Source organism: Elephas maximus, chromosome 17 (genome assembly GCF_024166365.1).
Source record: "Elephas maximus indicus isolate mEleMax1 chromosome 17, mEleMax1 primary haplotype, whole genome shotgun sequence".
NCBI lineage: Eukaryota > Metazoa > Chordata > Mammalia > Proboscidea > Elephantidae > Elephas > Elephas maximus.
Genome location: NC_064835.1, coordinates 12805713 through 12825850, shown reverse-complemented (window position 1 = coordinate 12825850; position 20138 = coordinate 12805713). Strand labels below are relative to the sequence as shown.

Sequence of the window (20138 nt, the reverse complement as noted above, 5' to 3'; positions counted from 1 at the left end):
TAGCGGATGAGCCCAGAAAGGGAAAGTGACCCACCCAAGACCACACAGAGTTGGACCAGGTCAGGACCCACGTTCCTCATACACACAGCCTCAAGCTTTGGTTTTTGAGTGGCCTGTGCCCCCTTTTTGTCCAATACCTTCTCTGCTCCACCCACCATACCCAGGCCCCATGACGACTCTGAGGCAGGGGTCCCCCAAATGTGAGGCCCCAACTTCCCCTCCACCCACCCCAATACTTCTCTTGGCCTACAGGACTGCAGGGAGAAGAGCCTGAAGAAAACCCAGGGCAAGTCCAGATCAAGGGCCAGCCCAAGCCAGGGTTAAGGCTGCCAAGGGTTCTCAGCCCTCTTACCCTTTCTGGCTTGAGGAGGCACCAGTGAGGTCTGGGCTTCTGATCTTCTGCTTGAGAGTGCTTTGCTTACCTTGGTAAATGGGACCAATCAGGAACATGTTCCCACCAACACTGTTCCCAGGGGAGCTTAGGGCACTTCCCCCGCCCCATGTATTTAGTGATTGCTACTACACACTGGCCCCAGTCGTCAGAGATCCCCATTGCCTTCTTCTCTTGTCCCATCCAAGCCTCCGCCCATCTACTAGGGGGAGCTGTGCTCTCTGAGGCTCCAGCAGGCCAATCTGATATGCCTGTTGGGGCTAGTAGGAGTGCATGGTGTGAAAAATCGGGGTCAGATCCCAGCTGTTTTAACTGTCTAGCCTTGGGCAAGTCACATCGTTTTATAGGTGAGCCACACCGATGCCACAGAATCGCTACAAGGAGCCAATGAACTAATTTATTTGAAGGCACTTTGTAAATCGTAAAGTGCTACACGGAAATGAGGAACGATTCTAACTATATTACCTCTCCCAAACGTTTGCACACGTCCACAAAGGCCTCCTGGGGCTAGTAAAGGCTCATCACAGTGTTTCTCCGACAGCTGACCACCTATGTCCATTTTAACAAGTGCCCGTGATTCTGATGCACACGGAAATGCGAGAAGCTCTGCCAAGAAGTGACCATACTGGTGGAGTTTGGGGCACTGTGACAGACGGACGTTGGGAAGTATTGTTTGGAATGGTGGACTTTTCCTTGGCCCCTGAGACATGGCTACTGGGAAGGCATCCGCTTTGCCTGAGTGCAAGGTCAGCACAAAGTCTTAGGGAATCTGAATTCTCATCACCATCCCCCAAGAGCAAGAAAGGGCCCAAAGTGCCCCTAGTGATGGTGTCCAGAGCCCCCCTCACTGCAGGAGGCAGGCAGGCTTAGACGTGTGAGTTATCCCAGGAAAACACTCCCAGTCTGGAGAACATTAGCTTTACTAAAGCATTATTTTTGGTTATTTGGAAGTCAGTCAGGAAAATGTATGGGTGTGGGGCTCTCACCCCCAGCAACAGACACAGGCATATGGTGGGAAGCACCTTCTCCAGGTAATCCTCCCCCAACCTGGAGCAGCAATTAGGGCTGTTTGGGCTCAGGACTGAGGCCCAGGGCTGGGCAGGAGGGGAAAGAGGGAAAAGTCAGGCGAGTGACTACCTCCCTCCCTCGGCCCCGGGCAGAGCTGAGGCTGGTGCTTAGAAACAGATTCAGAAAGAAAGCTTGCCCACCTGAAACAGGTGTGTCCCCACTGACCCCCCAACTTGATCATGGCCAACAAGCCGGGCTCTCACCACAACCCTCTGGCCTTCACAGGGCTCAAAGGCAGCAGCAGCCTATTCTCGGGGTGCTGGGGAGCTGAACAAAGGGCCTGCCCTGCAAGCTCCTTCCCTCTCCAAGGCCTTAACTCTCCTCGTCTCCCCCCACCTAAGGAGCTGGGCCCCGGCAGGACTCATGGAACTTTGCCAGTGACTGAAGCACTCCTGCCTGCACCCTGTGCTCACAGTCCCCTCCACTTGCCAAATTCTTCTCACCCTGCAACCTCAGCCCAGGTACGTCTCCTCCAGGAGACCTTGCCCAGCACAGGCAGCATATACAGCCCTCCTTCAAGGACTCCTCTAGCACCTGCCCAGCACTTCCAGTCCCTGATCCCGACAGGTGACTAGTGAAGAGGCCTCAAGATGTCTGACTTAGCTGCCTCAGGTTTAGAGATGAGGAAATGTCTGGTCTCTTCACTAACAGTTACCAATAATAACAGCTAACACAGTGCGCCCTCCGTGCTAGGCAACGGACATGTATGAAGTTGCTTAACACTCACAAGTAAGTGTTTTGTAGTGAGGCACACAGAGAGGTACAGTAAGTGGCAGGGCTGGGATTTGAACCCTGGGAGTCTGGTTCTCCAGTCTTAGCCTCATCTCTGGCCCTGACGCTGTTTATCACTGACTTGCTTGCTGTGGTTTCATCTATGAACGTCTCATCTTCTCCAGGGCAACTTCTGTTGCACCATTCCCTGGTGACACTCCCACCCTCTCGCCCCCTCCAATGGCTGAGCACACAGTAGGCGCTTTAGAAGCTGTTGCAAGTGGAGGTGCTCGGAGTACAGGGAACACCTCTCCTGACACCAGGTGGCAGCATTGGCCAGAAATGCTCCCTCTGGCCTAGTGCTGTCAATCAAGTAAAAACTTAAACTTTTATTTCTGGTACAAACGATAAATACTTTGCATTAAAAATCTGGAATTCAAGTTTTCCTCACACTTCATGCTCCCCTCCCCACCCCAGAACCCTACAAAAATATTTCTGTTTAGGGGGGAAAGAGCTGGCGTTGGCTCTGGTGGCAACGTCGAGGTCCAGGTCTGGGGAAAGGCACACGTGGTCTGTCTCAGGGTGGGCGGTCTCCACCCCGCCGCACAGCAGCCTCAGAGGCCAGCAATGAGAAGAATGCTTTGAATCTGGTATACAGGCTGTGACAGCTGCCCCCAATAGGCCCCTCTCTGGGTGTGATGATCCCCTCACTGTTGGGGAGCAGAAAGGTACAGAGGGGCTCCCTCCTTCCAGAAGGGTGCTGGGGGGTAGAGGAGTTGTGTATAGCAGGGCATAGGCTCCTTTCAGGCTCTAAGCCATTAGAGTTAAGTAACAGCAATAGGCCATCACATCTGGGTTGCTTGGAAGTGAACACTTCAGGGGAGATGAAAGGGAGGGGGGGTGCATGCCTGCGAAACCCCCTTCTCCCTCTCTGCCCCCAAGGAAGGCTTAGGGGTGGGAGTGGGGCAGCCTTCATGGGTTAACCCCTGCCATGCCACTCCCCTTTTCACAGTCATGACTGATGGACCAGAGGCTCCGGGATTAGTGGTGTGGAAGAGGACGATGGGAAGGGAAACAAGGCCTCAGTGTCTGGGGGAGAAGCAGTAGGCTCTGAGCAGCCACCTAGGGGCCCACTCCATCTCCTGGGCCTGGCTAGGGGTCCTCATCCCAGAGACACAGCTGCCTCTGGGGCACGTAGAAGTCGAAGCTGTAGCCCTTTTGGCAGCTGCGGATACCGCATTTGTAGGGCGCGGGCCGGTCGCGGCTGTGGCAGTACTTGAGCATGCAGGGATACCAGGCCAGGCTCAGGCCGTAGCGGCAGACACAGGGCTTCCCGCGGTCCCCCACCTGCCCACAGCGCGGCAGCTCCGCCTGCTCTGAAGCCTTGGGCAGAGCCTCGAACACAGAGCTGTCCACACCTGGGGAAGAGAGGCAAAGTCAGAGGGAGGCGTCCCCTAAGACCAGTATCGGCCATTCCCTGCATGGCATCTTCAGTCATCCAACAGACCTCTAAGACACCCCCTCCCTCCCAGGCTACCTGGGGAGGCACAGGTCAGCCCGGGACACTAAGCTCCAGACTAGGCTAGTGGGGGAAACAGATGGCTGAAAATCACCTTCATTTACTGACTCCCTTCTGTGTGCCAGGGACTCTACATATAATAGCTCTTCCCATCCCCGCTATCAGCTAAGTCTTACAGCCCAGAGAGGTTAAACCATCTGCCTGAGGTCACACAGCAAGCAGTCGAGTCTAGCTAGAACGCAGGTCTGTCTGGCTTCAAGGCCTCTCCTCTGCCAGGCCCTGTACTTAAAAAATATCTCTGTGCTGGCGTATGCTGAAATAGATGTGCAACAAAGCTTTAGGTGGGGAGTGCAAGCAGGAATCGAAGACAGCTTCTTAAAGGTGATGGTATCTGAGTAGGGCCAGGCAGGGAAGGGACAGCAGGAACACGGCATGCTCAGGGCGGGTGGTTAGGGAGGCCAGGGCTGGGGGTGTGAGGAGAAGGTGGAAGATGGCAGTGGCCTGGCCCTGGCTGGCTCCGTCTGTGACCATGGGAGGGACCGTCCGCTGCTGGGACAGTCTCAGGCTTGCACCTTAGTCTGGGTGCAGCCCACTGTTTGGACACTTCTTAATCCAGCCCTACCCTGGGAGGGGCAGGCATTGCTCTGCGCTCACCTGGCTGGGCAGAAGGCCCAGGGACCTGGAGCTGGAATGCCAACATCTCCCTGTCCCTATACAGAGCAGACCGGAGGACAGTCCTGGGCCTGCACTGAAGCCGCACAGGCCAGGACGCCAGGCACCGTGTAGAGTGGGGAGGGTCCCAGGATCTCAGGAGAGAGATGCTGGCCCCAGGAAAAGTGTGATGGAAGGACAGCTGACTACTGAGAGGTGGCAGCAGAGATAGGCGGGTGGGAAGGATGTCTCTGTGCCCCTCCCATGGCAGAAAGTCCCATCATTGTGTCCTCACTAAGGGAAGAGGTGAGGTTGGAATCGCCTGGAATGCTCCCTCTACACGGCTAGTAGAGTCTAGGAGACTTGGAGTTCTGGGTCCTCACCCCTTCATCTGGCTGAGTCCTCTCATAATATAAGAGCTACACAGACATCACTTTCTCCAGGAAGTCTTCCCTGACCAATCCCAGGCTGGCGTAGCAGTTCCTCCCCTTACTCCCATGTCGCTGCACGATATATAACCACGTATCTACCCGCCAGGAGGCTGATTCCTGCACCAATACACCTCTGTAGGTGCTCAACAAATGTTTCCTGAACAAATGACAGAGGCTCGGCTGTGCTGTCCCCTGGCTCCTATTTCCTCTGCATGGGATCCCCGGGCCAGCCGGGGAGGACCCAGCAGTGGGCAGCACCCAGCACCCAGCTAACCGTGCTCCAGCCAGAACTGCACGTCCTCCTGGCGGGTGTAGATGGCGTCCACGGCCTCAGCACACACGTTACGGAGGTGCAGGCTCAGCAGGCTCCCCTGGCTGAAGTTGACGGCCATGTCCATGTGCAGGTGCTCCAGGGCCCGCACCTCCTCAGCCTGCCGCACAGCCCGGGGGTTTTTCTGTGCAGAAGAGAGGGGTCACTCCCACCTGGCCTCAGAATGCTCCCCTCCCATTCTTCCCCTGGTCTCTGAGTTAGGAAACTGAGGCTGCCTCCCTTTATGGCCCTGGGGCCATCAGCAGCATGGCAGTCAAGGGGCATCTAGGCTTCTTCACACCTTAACTGGCAGAGAAACTGGTGCCCAGAAAACAGTCAGTTTCTGCCTACGATGGACTGTTCCCAAGCTACCTGCTGACCACTGGGCTGACCTCTGGCTTGAGAATTCTGGGATGTTGCTAGAAGTGGAGTTGGAGTGGGCTCAGTCCCAGGGCACTGCCTAAATGGCCTTTGGGGAAGATCCAGGTGACTGAGTCTGTCTGGGAGGCGCAGGCAGGCAGAAGGGGCGGGAAATAACCTCATTAAGGCCAGAGAGGACTCCAACCTTGTCCCTGCCCTTAATGAGGCAGACCCTACTAGATAATTTAGGGAACTCGATGCTGAAGAGAGGCCCAAGGTCCAGGAAGGGACTGGGCACAGGGCTCCTGGTTTGGGATAGATCAGCACATTTAAGGGTCTTGAACACTACACTGAGCACTTGACATGCATTATCTCATTTAATTCCCACTATAACCCACTTTCTCAGTAAAAAAACTGAGGCTGTGAAAGACAAGGTAACTTGTGCAATGTCACCAGGCAATGAATGGTGGAGCTGGATCTGGCTTCAGAGCCCAGGTTTTTGACCTCCATCATAAATGGAGAAGGACTAAGACCAGAGAGGGGCGGGGGACTGAGAAATCTGGAAGCTGGTAGTTCAGTGCAGATGAACTCTGGGGCTAGGGGCTCAGGCTTCGCGAGGGGCCAAATTAGGAGGTTCAGGACTACGGGGTGAGAGTGCGTGCCAGAGCTGAAGGCTAAGGTGGGCCAGGGTCAACAGCGGGTCTAGGAACAGGGTGAGGATGAGGGGTTTGATTAGAAACTGAGGTTGAGGTGGGGCCATGGCTTGGGGTCAGGAGGGCTGCAGGGCTGGGCCAGGGTGCAGGGGTGGGGCCCAGGGGACAGGGCTGGGCCAGGGCGAGCACTCACCTGCCGAAGCTTGGCCATGGCCTCGCTGGGGATGATCTCACTGTGGTGCAGCCGGGTAACAAAGCAGAGGGCCTGGAACTGGCTCTGCCCCTTCTCCAGCTCCCCCAGGATCAGGGCCCGGAAGATCTTCACATCCTGATGGGGAAGGGGAGAATGGGGGACCAGCTGGAGAGGGCGGGCCCTCTCCACCAGCTCACCCAGTGCTCGGTTAGTGACATGTGCCTGGACTTTCCCCGCGCTAGACACCCCCCCACCGCCCCGGCTGGTCCAGGCATTTTTATCTTTTTCCATTTAAACCTGTGACTGAAAAGAATGAACAGACCGCAAATGTTCCAAACCTTCTAGAAAATTCACACAGGGAATCGCTAGGAAGCTTGTCAAAACAGAACCACTTAAAAAAAAAAAAAACAGAACCACTTAAGAATACGGGGCTTCACTCAGGCAAACAGCGCCCCTTCTCTGCACCTGGTTCATTCATAGCCAGTGCTTCCTCTCCGGGGAGCCCTGTGTCGGCCTGATTAGGCTGGGTCAGGGCTCCTAAAGAACAGGTCCCACAACCAGGTGGCCAGGCATGGCGGGGGAGGCTGCTCTCCATGTAAGTACAGACACCGGAGTTTCTCTCCCCAGGATTCTCATTGAGTAGGTTTTGGGGAGAGGTCTGGAAATTGGTGCTCCTCAAATTGTTTGCAGTGATTCTGATCAGCCAGGCTTCCTGCCAAGCCCGCTCCCGGATTATGGAGGTGGGGCAAGGTGGTGGTGGTAACGGCAGGAGCTGGCAGCCTGGCTCCAGCTGCTGCTGCCTCCTGGCCTGAGGGAGCTGAGATGGCTCACTCTTCCCTTCCCCTCCAACTTCCAGTTTCCCCACGGGGTTACTAATGTTATTACCAGAAGGCCAAGGGCTCCTTCCTGTTAACTGACTCACCACCTGAATGGGGAGGCAGGAAGGTTGGAGAGCAAGGGACAGAGGGAGAAGGGAGAGGGGGCACAGGATGGGATGGGACCCTGTCCCACTCTGGCTGTGTACCAGCCCACCTGCATGATCCTCGAAACCCCTACCACACCAAAGGGCCCCCACTGTTCTCATCCACCTCTGAGTCTCGGCTTACTTTCCCAGTTGGAAGTGGTCTGACTCTGTCCAGACCTCTACTTGCCCTAGAGAACCTGGCCTAAAAGACTGCTCTCTCTTGGGAACCCCTATGGCCCTGCACCAGCACTTAGAAGATCCAGCCCTGTGTAGGGGTTGGATAGGTCCCTGGGTGGTACAAACAGTTCAGCTGCTAACCTAAAGGCTGGTGGTTTGGACCTACCCAGCAGCATCACGGAAGAAAGGCCTGGCGATTGCTTCCATAAAGATTACAACCAAGGAAACCCTAAGGAGCAGTTCTACTCTGTAACACATGGCTCTCCAACAGTTGGCATTGACTTGACAGCAGCTGGATTCTTTGGTGTTGAGCTTCATTTTTCAGTGTGTGTGTCCCGGCCTCCCCAAATGGCAGAAGCCCCATTCACTGAGTGCTTACTGTCTGCCTGCCAGAGTGGAGGGGCTCTGAGTACAGGGTCTGAGTCCTCCTCCCTGGACCTGCAGGGAGGGGCTCATGATTCCTCCCTGACTCCCCAGTGCATTAGCTGGTGCCCCAGGCACACTGCCCAACCTCTTTGCTCCTCATTTGTAAAATGGGGATGACAACAGCCTTTCCCCAGCGGGGATGTGTGAGGACTGAAAAGTTCATGTAGACCGCACAAAAGGCCTGCTCAGCAGCTGCTAGCCGGGATGACTATCACTGTAGGGGATCAGCAAACATCGCAGATAATCTGAAAAAAATGGATGCCTGTCATCCAATCAATCCCCGTGTTATTTCTGTAGTCCTTGAACTCCGTAAGGAAGTTTGTAGTGTTACTTCCTTTTAATGTAGCTCTGGAACACTGAGGTGGACGTATGTATAGGGAGATTTTCCACCAATATGACAGAAGGGGAGACTGAGGCCTGGCTGGTGAGAAGGTTCCATGAAGTTCCTGTGATCCCAGAGACTCGTGAGGACAGTGAATCAGAGCTCGGGTTAAGCCTAGCTTCCTCTCAACAGGAAATCCATTCTTGGGTAATGATGCTGGAATCTCCTTGCCCCTGCCAGACGGGGCCATCTGATCTTTCATTTCCTCAGGTTGGCTGAGGGGAGACTGGAGGCACTAGTCCACTCTGGGCTCAATCCCTGCCAGGTGAGACTTGATACCAGCCCTCCCCTCCGGGCTTAAGGCAGGCAGGATCCAACATCCACCTCCTGGGCGTTTCAGCTCTGGCCCTTGACCAAGAACCCTATCTGGGCAGCATCTTCTTCTGTAAGGCAGGCTACATGCACTACTCTGCCATCTGAGGGCTGCTGACCACTCACACTGCTTGGTATGAAGGTATCTGAACTTTTAGACCAGGCAGCGGGTAGAAGAAATTAACATTTTTTTTTCCTGCTTCTACGCTAAATAATATCGATGACAATAACAAAATGCCACCAAAATAGGAACACTTTGACTGGGGCGGGGGGGAGAGGGAATGAGAATTTCTCACCAAGAGAGAAGATTCTCTCCACACCTTCTGTTTTTTTATGCAGGACAAAGATTTACAGAAGTTGATAACTGGAAAAGACAAATCACGGTTACTATGAGTCACAAAGGATGTTATCCTATTTGAAATCTTTACAACTCCAGGAGACAAAAGCTATTATTATTACTGAGTTTGGATTTGGGGAACTTGCTCAAGGTCAAGGGCACTAAGAGGCAAGTAGCCAGGATTTTAAACCAAGCAGCCTGCCTCCAAAGCCTCCGTTCTCTTAACCACAATGTCGTATGCCAATGCCCTTGAGGCCCAGCTAACAACACTGAAGCTCAGGTCCAGGGACGGAGTGTGGTTTGCCCTTGGCCACATAGCTAGTGAGTGGCAGAGCCAGGATGAGAACTTAGCCCCTCTCCCAGGTGTGCCTGTCCCACAGCAGCCTGGAGGTCCTCCACAGACCCACCTGGGGCAGTGCGGCAGCTAAACTCAGGCCCTGAGAGACTGACAAATAACAGCATCTGATTCAAGTAGATGCTTGATCGAGGCTCGGTGAAGAGACGAGGATACAGCAAGCTGTCTCCCAGAAGCAGGGACACCCTTCTGAATGGCTGTCTGCCCTCTGGGGGACTCTTAAACCTTGAATCCTCAAGTCTTCGTAGTCCTGTTTCTCCAGAAAACCACATTCCATTTGCTGACCCTTGGGAGGGAGAGGGCAGCCCTAGACACTGGATCTAAATATTTGGTAACAGAGCTCCATCATCCTGACTAGTGTCCCCCTACCTTCCACTCCCTGTACCTCCAACTCACTACTCAGGTTCCAGGTGCCCCTTCTCTCCAGCACATAGGGAAGGGCAAGGTGGAAAGGTTTCCCTGCTTCAGGGAACGTCAGACCAGATGCTAAACCCAGTCCAGATGGAAACCTGGCTCGCAGTCTTCCTCCTCGCTGGGAGACCCCTGGGCTGATTCATCGGATGTGGCCTAAAGCCCAAGGCAGATGGCTGGCTGGGGAAAAGCCCAGAGGTTCTGGCCTGGGGACATAGCAGGGGGGCTGGAGGCAGGCTCCTCAGGCTTAGGACTCAGTTTAGAACTCCCAAGACGGAGGTTTTTTCATCAGGCTTCTTCTCCCATGAGCTCCCAGGAACCTCTAGCCCAGCAGAGCAAGCCACCAGGATGAAGTGGAGAGCACCAGATGCCAGGTCAAAATATGGGCCACACAGAGGGTGTGGCGAATGTGCCGTGGAGACAGTGTTTGCCACAGTCGGCTATCCATACTTTTAAGAAGGGAAAAAGAAGTAGGTAGATTCTAGGATACTGGCTGTGGTTGAGTCAATTCCAATTCATGGAGACTCCGTAAGTGTCAGAGTAGAACTATGCTCCATAGGGTTTCCATGGCTTATTTTTCAGAAGTAGACTGCCAGGCCTTTCTTCTGAGGGGCCTCTGGGTGGACCTGAACCTTCAACCTTTTGGTTAGCAGCCGAGCACATTAACTGTACCACCTAGGGGACTTCCTGGGCTAAGGAGTCTGAGCTTAATCTTATAATCACTGGAAGTTACTGAGCCTGGGCGTGAGATGAACAGATCAGATCTATGGTTTAGAGTCGGGATCAGGTTCAAATTGAGGTTGCAGCCAGGCCAGTGTGCTTTTGATCTAAACACCTAAATAGAGGGCCCCTGTCCTTATACTGCATCTTCTGCCCGGGCAATAAGTCACCCAGGCCCTCCATGATCCACGCCTGCTCAGGACTACTTGCCCCCAGGCTCAAAGGCAGTGACTCTACCTCATTTCTGTAGCATCCTCAATGTCTGGCACATAGCTGAGCTTGACAATTATGAGCTGAGTAAATCAGTGACTATCTGTGGCCTCCATCAACTCAGTTACCTTGAACAAGAAGAAAACTCTTCCTTCTTGGGTTTCCCTACAGTTGGTTCCTATAGGTTGGTAGTCTTACAGCTGCTATTTTGTCTCCTAGAAGGTTTAGGGGTCATCTAGTTGGAAAATGACCTTCACATGCCACACTGCTGCAGAGCCCAAACTGGAATCTCAGGTCTCCTCTCAGTCCAGTGATATTCACGCTCTTCCAAGCTCCCACCTTAGCGCTTGCCTAGATCTTCCTGTCTTCTCTGTGCCCACTCGCTCCCATGCAATCCACTGCATTTCACAGAGAAGACTGCTCTGGGCCAGCTGTTCTGGGGCTCTGGGTGAACACTTGAGAAGATAGTAGAGAGCGGATCTGGAGAAAGCATGGGGCTCAGCCCTCTGCACTTTGGAATGCAGACTTCCTGCGCCATCCCCTCCCCCTTGTACTCTCACAGGCCGGGACAGAAAATGGCAGCGGCTCCCAAATATCCATTCTGTCCTTCCCCCTTAGTCACAGAAACCCCAATTTTTAACTGACACCTGGAATAAAGATATTTCCCAGTCTCTGTTGTAATGAGGTGTGGCCACATAACTAAATTATAACCAAATGGCTATATGTAGACCTATCCTTCAGAGAAGGGTCATGCCTTTCTTTGACCCTTCCTCCTTCCTGCAGGCTGTATGCAGCTGCGGCTTGAGCAGCCATCTTTGACCAGGAAGTGGAAACCACATGCTAAACATGATGAAGCAGGGCTGCGGATGGCACCCCTCGATCCCTGATGATGTGAAGCTGTCACACCAGCCCTGGCCTGAGACTTCCAAACTAAGATAAGACTATAAAGAGGAAAACAAACTTCTTTTGTTCAAGCCAGTGGTATTTGGGATTTTATGTTACTCACAGCCAAGTCTAATCCTAACTGACATACACAGGCTTACACCTGCTCGCCCTCATTCACAGACCACACGCCCGTAATCTTCCACACATACTTGCTGTTTCTCAACGTCTCTTTCACACAGTTGTTCCCTGTCTCACACCCCGTCTCCCTCACGCTGCCACTCCGTTGCACGTTCCCATTCTGCCTCACACACAGTTGCTCATCTATGCCCATTTCCTCCCTCACTGTACCACACGAATCCTCGGTCTCTCCACAGGGCCTCTACCTCACCTTCTTTCTCTCAGAGTCACATGAAGTATCTCTCAGAGACAGCCTCACAGACGTATCTTCTCCCAGACTCTCACACACCTTCTCTCCTTCTGGCACACACGCCTCCCACGCCCTTTCTCCCCCGCTGATTTCGCTATGAGTCGGAATCCACTTGACAGTGGTGGGTTTTTTGGGTTTGGACTTCCCCCAGACATACACAGCATCTCTTGCTCTGTCTCACCACACACACCCTTTCTCACTAACAGTCTGAACAACTTTCCTCCCACTTAACGTTACACACATCTTCCTTCAGTCATCACACACACCCCTCTTTGGAAGCATCTACCACACACCAATCGCCTCTCGACCCCATGCTGCTTCACACACATCCTCTCACAGTCACATTTACCTCCGCTCCAGCCCAGGGAACCTCCTCTCTCTCTGCCCTTTGCCCCCTCCTGCTCCCTGTGTCTTCCCCATCACCAACTCCTAGCTTCCACCACACTTTCCATGTGCCCTTCCTCAGTCCTCTCATCCAGAAAGCCCCTTCTGGGGGCAGGGAGTGTCAAGGCTCCAGTGTCAGATGCTGCTGCCAGCCCAGCCTTCCACAATAGGGGTAATCCAAAATTACGGAGGCCAGATGGCAGAGCTCCTTCCCTCAACACCCCTCTCCCAGCCCACCACAGGGGCTGTACAGCCCACCCTGGAGGCCCTCTCTCCAGAGCCCTCAGGAAGCAGCTTGCCCCCATCCCTGATTCCTCCTGTCCCCTCTTTGCTCCTGGACAACTGGCAGCTTGCCGCCCACCCCTAATTCCTCCTGTCCTCCCTTTGCTCCTGGACAACCTGCACTCTCCCCTGGAGTTTCCTCTGCCATCTTGGTCTCCTTCCTATTACACCAGAGCCTGTGATTCTGAGGTCCACCCTGAGCCAATCTAAACATTTATTCCTCAGCTTCTGGCTGGGACTGCTCTATGGCAAGAGAAGGGGCCAGCTTCACTGGGCTGGGGAGGGGGAGGGGCCAGCCTGGAGAGCCGGCCAGTAATCAATGCCTTCCTCACCCCAGGGTGGCTGTCCCACTGAGGACACAGAGGCACCCTGGCTGCTCCACCACCCAGTCCCTCCGGCAGAAACAGTATAGGGCAGAGTCCACCAAAAGCCAGGCCAAGCTCATTCCTAGCAGGGCCCAGGGGCTCAGACCACCCCTATTATGAGATTTTTGGAGGATATGAGGGGCACAAATGGTTAAGCACTTGGCTATTAACCAAAAAGCTGGCAGTTCAAACCCACCCAGAGGTGCTTTGGAAGGAAAGCCTGGCATTCTATTTTGGAAAAACCAGTCACTGAAAACCATATGGAGCAAAGTTCTACTCTGATACACATGGAGTCACAATGAGTTGGAATCAACTCGATGGCAACTGGTTTGGTGCTTCACTTTGTTTTGGCAGACCTTAGGGCTAGGCCCTGGACACAGGCTTCTTGTTATGAGGCATTAGTACATCAGCCAGGAGCATGCCCCCTACCGACTACCCCCAGCCCTCCCCCAGGGCCCCCAGCATTCTGTCAGCCAAATCCCAAAGGTCACTACTGTCTGGCTGGCCTGGGGAACAATGTGAAGCTTTATGTGGATCAACTGTGCCCCCGTGTCCCGCTGACTCAGGGCTCCTAAGTAGGAGCTCCATACTTCCCTCTCACCCAGATTCCCAGCCTCCCAGCTCAGTTACTCCTACCCCTTATCTGAATCCCCAGGGGCAGCTGCTAAACACTTGCCAACTTAAAGGATGGAAGCTCCTAAGGATGCTTTGGTCCCTGGAGCAGAAAAATGCGCCTGGAACAATATGCTTCCCAGCACGAGGAGGGAGACCTGGCGTGGAGGGTCTGAATCTGGCCCTGCCTGGCACTGGTAATTCACTTGTCACATGCCTACGCTGGCCTCCAGTTGGGAGGTGGAAGAGGAAAAGGCATTACTGAGTGCTAACTAGGGGACAGGCGCTCTGCTTTGCAAAAGTCCTCTTACTTCTCACAACAGGCCTTCAAGGCTCTTGCTATTGTTCTGGTGAGTAGGCCAAGAGAGTGGGGCTCAGGGAGGTCAAATGGCTTGCCAAGTCACACAGCTAGTAAAGGGCTAAGAAAACGTACCAGGGCATTCCCAGTGGTATCTATGAGGTCTTTTAAAAATGGCCTTTAGTATCTGTACAATTTTTTAAAAAGAGTTCTGTCTCTCCAGAGGCCGTGGGGAGGAGGGTAAAAGTCTCAGGCACAAAGCCACCCAACAGTCAATACTCCCAATCCACACCATCAGTTAGGAGCTTGGGGGAAGGGGCTCTCCCTATGTATTTTCTTTCCCAACCCAAGTCTGTGCAGGGAAGAGTTTCTCTATAGATTCATTCCTTGGCACTGAGGTTCTTTCTAGCCTCCTTCTTACCTTTCCCGTCCCCTATTCAGGGCTCCTGGCCCTTCTTCTGTGCCCCGTGGGCCCCGTGGATGTGAGCATGATCATGTCTCCTGGTGACTTCTCCTAAACTCCCCTGAGGAAACGGTCTGCACTCCAGCAAGGTCCTGGCCTTCCCTGAAAGCACTTCTACTGTCCTCTGTTCTCATCCATCCATCACAAGCCTCCATGCCAAATCACCGCACGGTGGGACGCCTAATATAGGCAGGATAGGAGCGACTGGGGCCTAAAACCTTCTTCTGACTGAAATCCAAGGGATGTGATATGCCTTTGCAATCAAAAGCCTCAGGCAGCAATATGGCCAATTGCATATCCCACATCTTCACTGACTACACCTCCCAGCTGTTTCCTATATGCCTCCCCACCCCAGACTGGAAGTCCCCAGGGTAGGACACTGGCACTCTCTGAGCTGTCACTCCCTCTAGATCCCATTCACTCACTGGTGCCCCAGGCAGGGCTCAAGTTTCCAGTCTCCCTGGGTCCTCAACCCTTCAGAGTGACCCTGACCTGACCCCCACCGCCATATGGCTCGTCTTATCTGGGTGATTCCCTCCCAGGCTCCAGCTGCTGGCCCTCTTCATTCCTTCCCTCTACAGTTTTGGAGTCCACATCTCCCTCTTTCCCCCTCCCAGCCCACCCACCATTCCTTGTATCTTTCAGCCCTGCCCTCTCCATTAGGTCAGCTTCACACCAGGCTGCCTGGAACATCACTCGTCCCCTCCCCAGCCTTCGGACATTCAGACTGGGTGACAGAGGGGAAAGAGAGCTTGGACAGGGACACCAGCTTGTGGGGGAGGGCAGGAGACCAAGAGGTCTGTCAAACCAAAAGCCAGGTTAGAGGCTAGGGATGGTGACATGGCTGTTACTTGATACACCTAAGGATTACGCGCATACAGATACAATTACAGATAGAGAATGTGAATTATAAAGAAGAGCACTGCTTACAGGGTGTGTATTACGAATCAGAGCTCCTGTACTGAGGGCATGGAGAATTAGGCTTAAAGCATGCACGCTTAAAACACATTAGGGTTACTGTGGGGAGAATGGCAGGTTTCAAATACGTGAGTTTGGGCTCTACCATCCTTCACCCCATCCCTCCTCCAGGTCTCCTCCCCTTCTCTTGAGTGGCTACATCAGTTCCCAAACTGTGCTGCACACTGGACTCACCAAGGAGCCTTTAAAATCCTGGTGCCTGGCTCCCACGTTCATCCCAGTGATGTAACTGGTACGGACGGCAGCCCAGGCACTCGGAATTTTCAAAGCTCCGAGGAGATCCTAATGTACAGCAAAGTTTGGGCGCCAGCACTGTGCTCTACCGTTTCTTTTACAGCCACACTCCACCTGTCTGATCAGCAGCAGAGCTTCCAGTAATGAACGCAGACCATTTAGTAGCAAGTCCACGCTAACCTGGGGAGCCTGTAACCCTCGCCTAGGCTCCAGGCTAGATGTCCTACAGTGATTTCTGTTACGGCTCCACTGGCTTGAGAACTAGTGTGGCAGTATGGGGAAAGTCAGACCGTGTTAGAGGTCTGCCTTGTGGCAGAGGCAAACAGGGAGAGTGGAAGGGGATGGAGAGAGAGGCTGGGTAGTTAAGATCAGCTAGCCAGAGGGCCTCATTCCTTCTCCAAAAAACAAACCCTTTGCCATCGAGTCAATCCTGACTCATGGTGACCTCATGTGTTACGCAGTAGAATTGCTCTATAGAGTTTTCCTGGCTGTAATTTTCATGGTAGCAAATTGCCAGGCCCTTCTGTGGCACCACTGGGTGGGTCTGAATTGCCAACAAGAGCAAACTGTGCCACTCTTTCAGCACAAGGGGATCTGGGGCTGCCTGGGCAGACTGTCAGAAGGATGACTACTCCCAACTGAGGGGCTGACCAACAATTTCGGAGCTTCAAGAAGGTTAAGGCTCAAGGCTCCTCCTGGCTCAGTGCCAACTTTTCTGTGTGACTTTGAGTCCAAGCTAAGCAGGGAGGATCCTTGCTGAAATGCTATGTGAGCCACAGTAAGAAAAGCTAATGGCTTGCGTTTTTAAGCACTGAACACAATACTGACATATATTAAGTACTTCATGTGAATTACCCCGTTTAGTTCTTACAATACCCATGGGATCGGTCCTATCATTATCCCCATTTTACAGATGAAAAAATGAAGGCTTGCAGAGATCAAGTGGCTTGCTCAGGGTTAACCAGCTAATGTGTGGTGAACCAGGTATGTCTAATTTCAGAGTATGGACCGACCATCTCTCCCAAAGGTGGTAAAATGCAAGCAGCATTACCATTTTCAAGTGGACTAAGGACTTTTCCTGAACTATCCCAAAGGGGTTAGGTACATGAAACCAAACATAACTTCCAGGTCTTTTTTCTACAGGAAAAATCATTGCTTCTACGTAGAGCCTTCTTGTGGAAATCTGCCAGACTATGAGGCATGAGGCCCTGAGAACTCAGCAGGCACCGAAGAGAGAATGCAAGTATAGAAACTGCTATGATCAGTGTAGACAGAGGATTGTAGGGGAGGAGGTGGTATAGACTATTCCCCAACACCATGCCCCAGGGTAACGGAGAAACCTGGAGTTGGAGGGGGCCTTGGAGAGCTGGTGTTCTTCCTGCACCTTCCACTCCTAACTCCCTCCCTTGTTGATGAAATTGGAGATGCCAGGGGCAGGTGTGAAATGCCAGCTTTCTGGGTCAGAGGCTAACCTGAAAAGCAGGCTTCAGAAACCTGGAGGTCTGAACCACTGTGGGGATTAAAATCAGCCTCTTGGAATCAGCTCCAAACGGATTCTCTAACTGCGCAGTAGCCCTCCACCACACCCTCGACCCTAACCCCACTCCCCCATTCCTACCACCCTGCCACCTGGGCTCTCCCTCTCTTTTCCCTTCCGGGCAGAGCAATAAAGAACTCCTTGCTGCAGCCAGGGGCTATAAAACCTAAGCCTTACCTTGCTGCCAAGGATGGAAAATCTCTCTCCAGGATTCCAATGAGGCAACAGGATGATTGTCAGTGGGCAGGAAGGTCTGAGACTCATAGTCTGGCCTGAGGTTCACTCTCAAGGGCAAAGGGCTTGGATGGATGGTCAGAAAGGAAGATTAGATCACTGCCTCCTGAGGGATCCAGCCTCTAATTTGGATTTTCCAGGAAACGAACACAATTGACAAAATTCCCCTGAAGTTTAGGTGGAGAAGCAGGGGGTCTTCTGGCCCTGTCAGCTTCCCTCTGTCCACACACAAGCTCATCTGCCCCTACCTGAATCTGAGATCCGAGCTTGGGCCTACTGAGTAAGGAAGGGCCACAAGCCTTCCCATGTGCAATCACCCACAACTCGCCAGCCAGTCCACCTACGTCCCACATCAGTGACAGCTCAGTCATCTTGGTGCATATCAACAGTGGAGCCTCACAGCCTACCCTCACTGTCCACTGGATCTCTTTCACTCATGCTGTCTATGCCAATGCCACTGGTGCCCTAGCTGACTCCTCCAACTATGTCCTCCCCCTCAAGCTCCCAGTCTCTGAGAGGAGAAAAAGATGGCTCAGGAAACAGTCCCACAGGCCTTGGACTTCCCCAGCTGCCTGGCTATCTAATCTGTCTCACCACTCTGCTCCCCCAGAGACAGATACTCACAAAGAAACCACTTGGCAATGAGTAGAGTACAACTCATGGTGAACCCATGTGCGTCAGAAAAGAACGGAGTTCCACGGGGTTTTCAGTGGTCGATTTTTTGGCAGTAGATTGCCAGGGGTTTCTTCTGAGGTGCCTGGTTCTCAAACTACCACCCTTTCTGTTAGCAGTCGAGCGGATTAAGCGTTAAGCATTTGCACCACTCAGGGACCTTCAGAGCCTCACAGGGAGGCTTTATATCAGGAGAGGGGCTGGGTGAGGAAAGTGGGGATCAGGAGACTCTCAGAACCTCACCCACATTCTTGTCCTCCAGTAGTCCTGCTTCTAAATCACTGTTAGTCACTCACCCCCCTTCCAGGCCCATTTCCTGCTAAACCCCCAGGAAGTCCACTCTTCTTCCACCCCTTAGACACCAGGGTTACCTTCCACAACATAAACACACACACACCTAAGGAGAACCTGGCCTCTGTCCCCTCCCCACAAACTGGGCCCCAACATGGCAGTTAGCCAGCTCTCCTTTCAGGCAGGTAAGGAGTGGTACCTGTCCCAGAGCCAGGGGACCTCACCAGGTGCCTCTCCCGAGATCCTCCTCCTGCAAGAGTCTTCATCTTCCAGGCCAAAGAGGAAAGGCAGCTCTCCTCAGCTTGGAAGGGTCCAGGGACAGTCAGCTCTGCCCAGATACCCCACTTCCCCAGCCAGGAAAGTGAAACAGAGAGAAGAGATGGTTCCTAGACTGGGCTGCCAGAGCTGGAAGACTGGGAGCCACGTTACTGCTCTGTATACGGGCAGGAAACAATGCCCAGAGAAGGAAAGACACTTGCCCGAGATCACAGAGCAACAGCAAAAACCCAGGCATTACTAGGCCAGGATTTTCCCCACTAGACCACACAGAAATGAATGCAAGAAGGGAGTCCGGTTATTAACTCTTTCGAAGGACATTCAGCACCCGGAAGGCTCTGGGTGAGCTACAGAAGTAAGGGAAGAGTCAAGGAGTAAGCAGGACACCCATGTAAAGACGTGAAAGGCTGGACGCTGAAGTGGTCGGAGACGGGCGCAGACTAGTTTCGTGGGAAAAATGAAAAGCCGGTGGTCTGGGCGCCGGGGAGTGGGGGCGAAGAGAGGCGGGGAAGCAGCTAGCGCGACCTGGGGTCAGCGAGGCCCCCGTCGGGGCCTTAGTCCTCCCGTCCGAAGTCTCGGGCGGCGACCGCGGGTGCCTCACCTTCTTAAAGTCGGCGGTGAAGGAGACCAGGGTACCGTCGGGCCTGCGCAGCTCGAGGCTGACGCTGTCGGCGTCGCTGTCCGCCTGCAGGCTCTCCTCGGTCACCTGGCCGTCGGGCAGCCGCACGCGCACCCGCAGCTCGGCCGGCGAGCCCGTCCCCGCGTCCACGGCGCGCGGCGCCCCCAGCAGCGGCACTAGCAGCGGCAGCAGCAGGAGCAGCGGGGGCGCCGTGGGGAGCCCGCGCCGGCCGGGAGGGCGCATCCCCGGGGGCCGCTGCCGCGCTCCGCGGCCCCGGCGCGCCACGTGGGGGCCAAGGGAGGCGCTGCCAAACTTCGCCCCAAGTTGGTGGCTACTTCGGGTCGCCGGGGACGGCTTCCCCGCGGGCTCGGCGGCGGGGCTCCCCGCGACGTGGCGCGGACGCACGTGCGCCGCGCTCAGCCGCGCCCTCCGGGCAGGGCCCGCTCGCCCCCCAGCCCAGCTCCGCGGCTCCGCGGCCCCCGACTCCGGCGCTCCGGGACTCTGTTTTGCACTTTTCATTCAATCCCACCCCCCGTCACTTCCTTCAGAAAACAGAAACCGCCAGGACCTGCCTTAAAGAGACAGCGCGCCTCTCCGCCCTTAAAGGGCCAGCGGCGCCCCGATTACGGCGGCGGCGCGGGCGGGCCAAGGGCCCCCGCAAAGCGTCTTTGCGGTAACAGTGCTTTCTCCATGGGACTCCCTGCCGGCCGCGCCCCGGCCGCTGTGTCAGGACTTTGCTCTCTGGGCACATCCTTTCATCCCAACAGAGGCGGGACGGGTGCCTCTCCCTCCACCTCTTTTTTTTGGCTCGTTCTTGTGCCACGTGGATGAAATAATCGGGCTTAGTTTTTTAGGGATTTGGTTGGGTCTCTGAGTTTCCCTGAGACAGCGAATTTCCACAAAGCTTCTGCAAGGACAGATCTCCCATCGCACTCTGCCCTATTTATCATCTTAGGTTGGGAGAGAGGCGCCGTGGTCTTGATCCGCTTTAGAGGTCTTG

The 20138-nt window shown here is 54.2% G+C and overlaps 1 protein-coding gene across 1 annotated transcript; it reads right to left on the bottom strand.

The window, feature by feature from the left end:
• Positions 1 to 689: 689 nt before the first annotated feature.
• On the bottom strand, positions 690 to 19887 carry OAF (out at first homolog). The gene is made up of 4 exons (XM_049857180.1): positions 19121 to 19887; positions 6288 to 6422; positions 5046 to 5226; positions 690 to 3588 (listed from the first exon to the last, which is right to left on the bottom strand). Exons 1-4 carry the CDS (start codon positions 19655 to 19657, stop codon positions 3323 to 3325), a joined length of 1119 nt encoding a protein of 372 aa, XP_049713137.1. The 5' UTR covers positions 19658 to 19887; the 3' UTR covers positions 690 to 3322.
• Positions 19888 to 20138: the final 251 nt, after the last annotated feature.

Coding starts and splice junctions, on each gene's coding strand:
- OAF (XM_049857180.1), bottom strand. CDS start 19,657: ATGAAAAGTGCAAAACAGAGTCCCGGAGCGCCGGAGTCGGGGGCCGCG. Junction 6,423..19,120: donor TCACCGCCGACTTTAAGAAG/GTGAGGCACCCG, acceptor CTTCCCCATCAG/GATGTGAAGATCTTCCGGGC. Junction 3,589..5,045: donor GCAGTTCTGGCTGGAGCACG/GTTAGCTGGGTG, acceptor TCTCTTCCCCAG/GTGTGGACAGCTCTGTGTTC.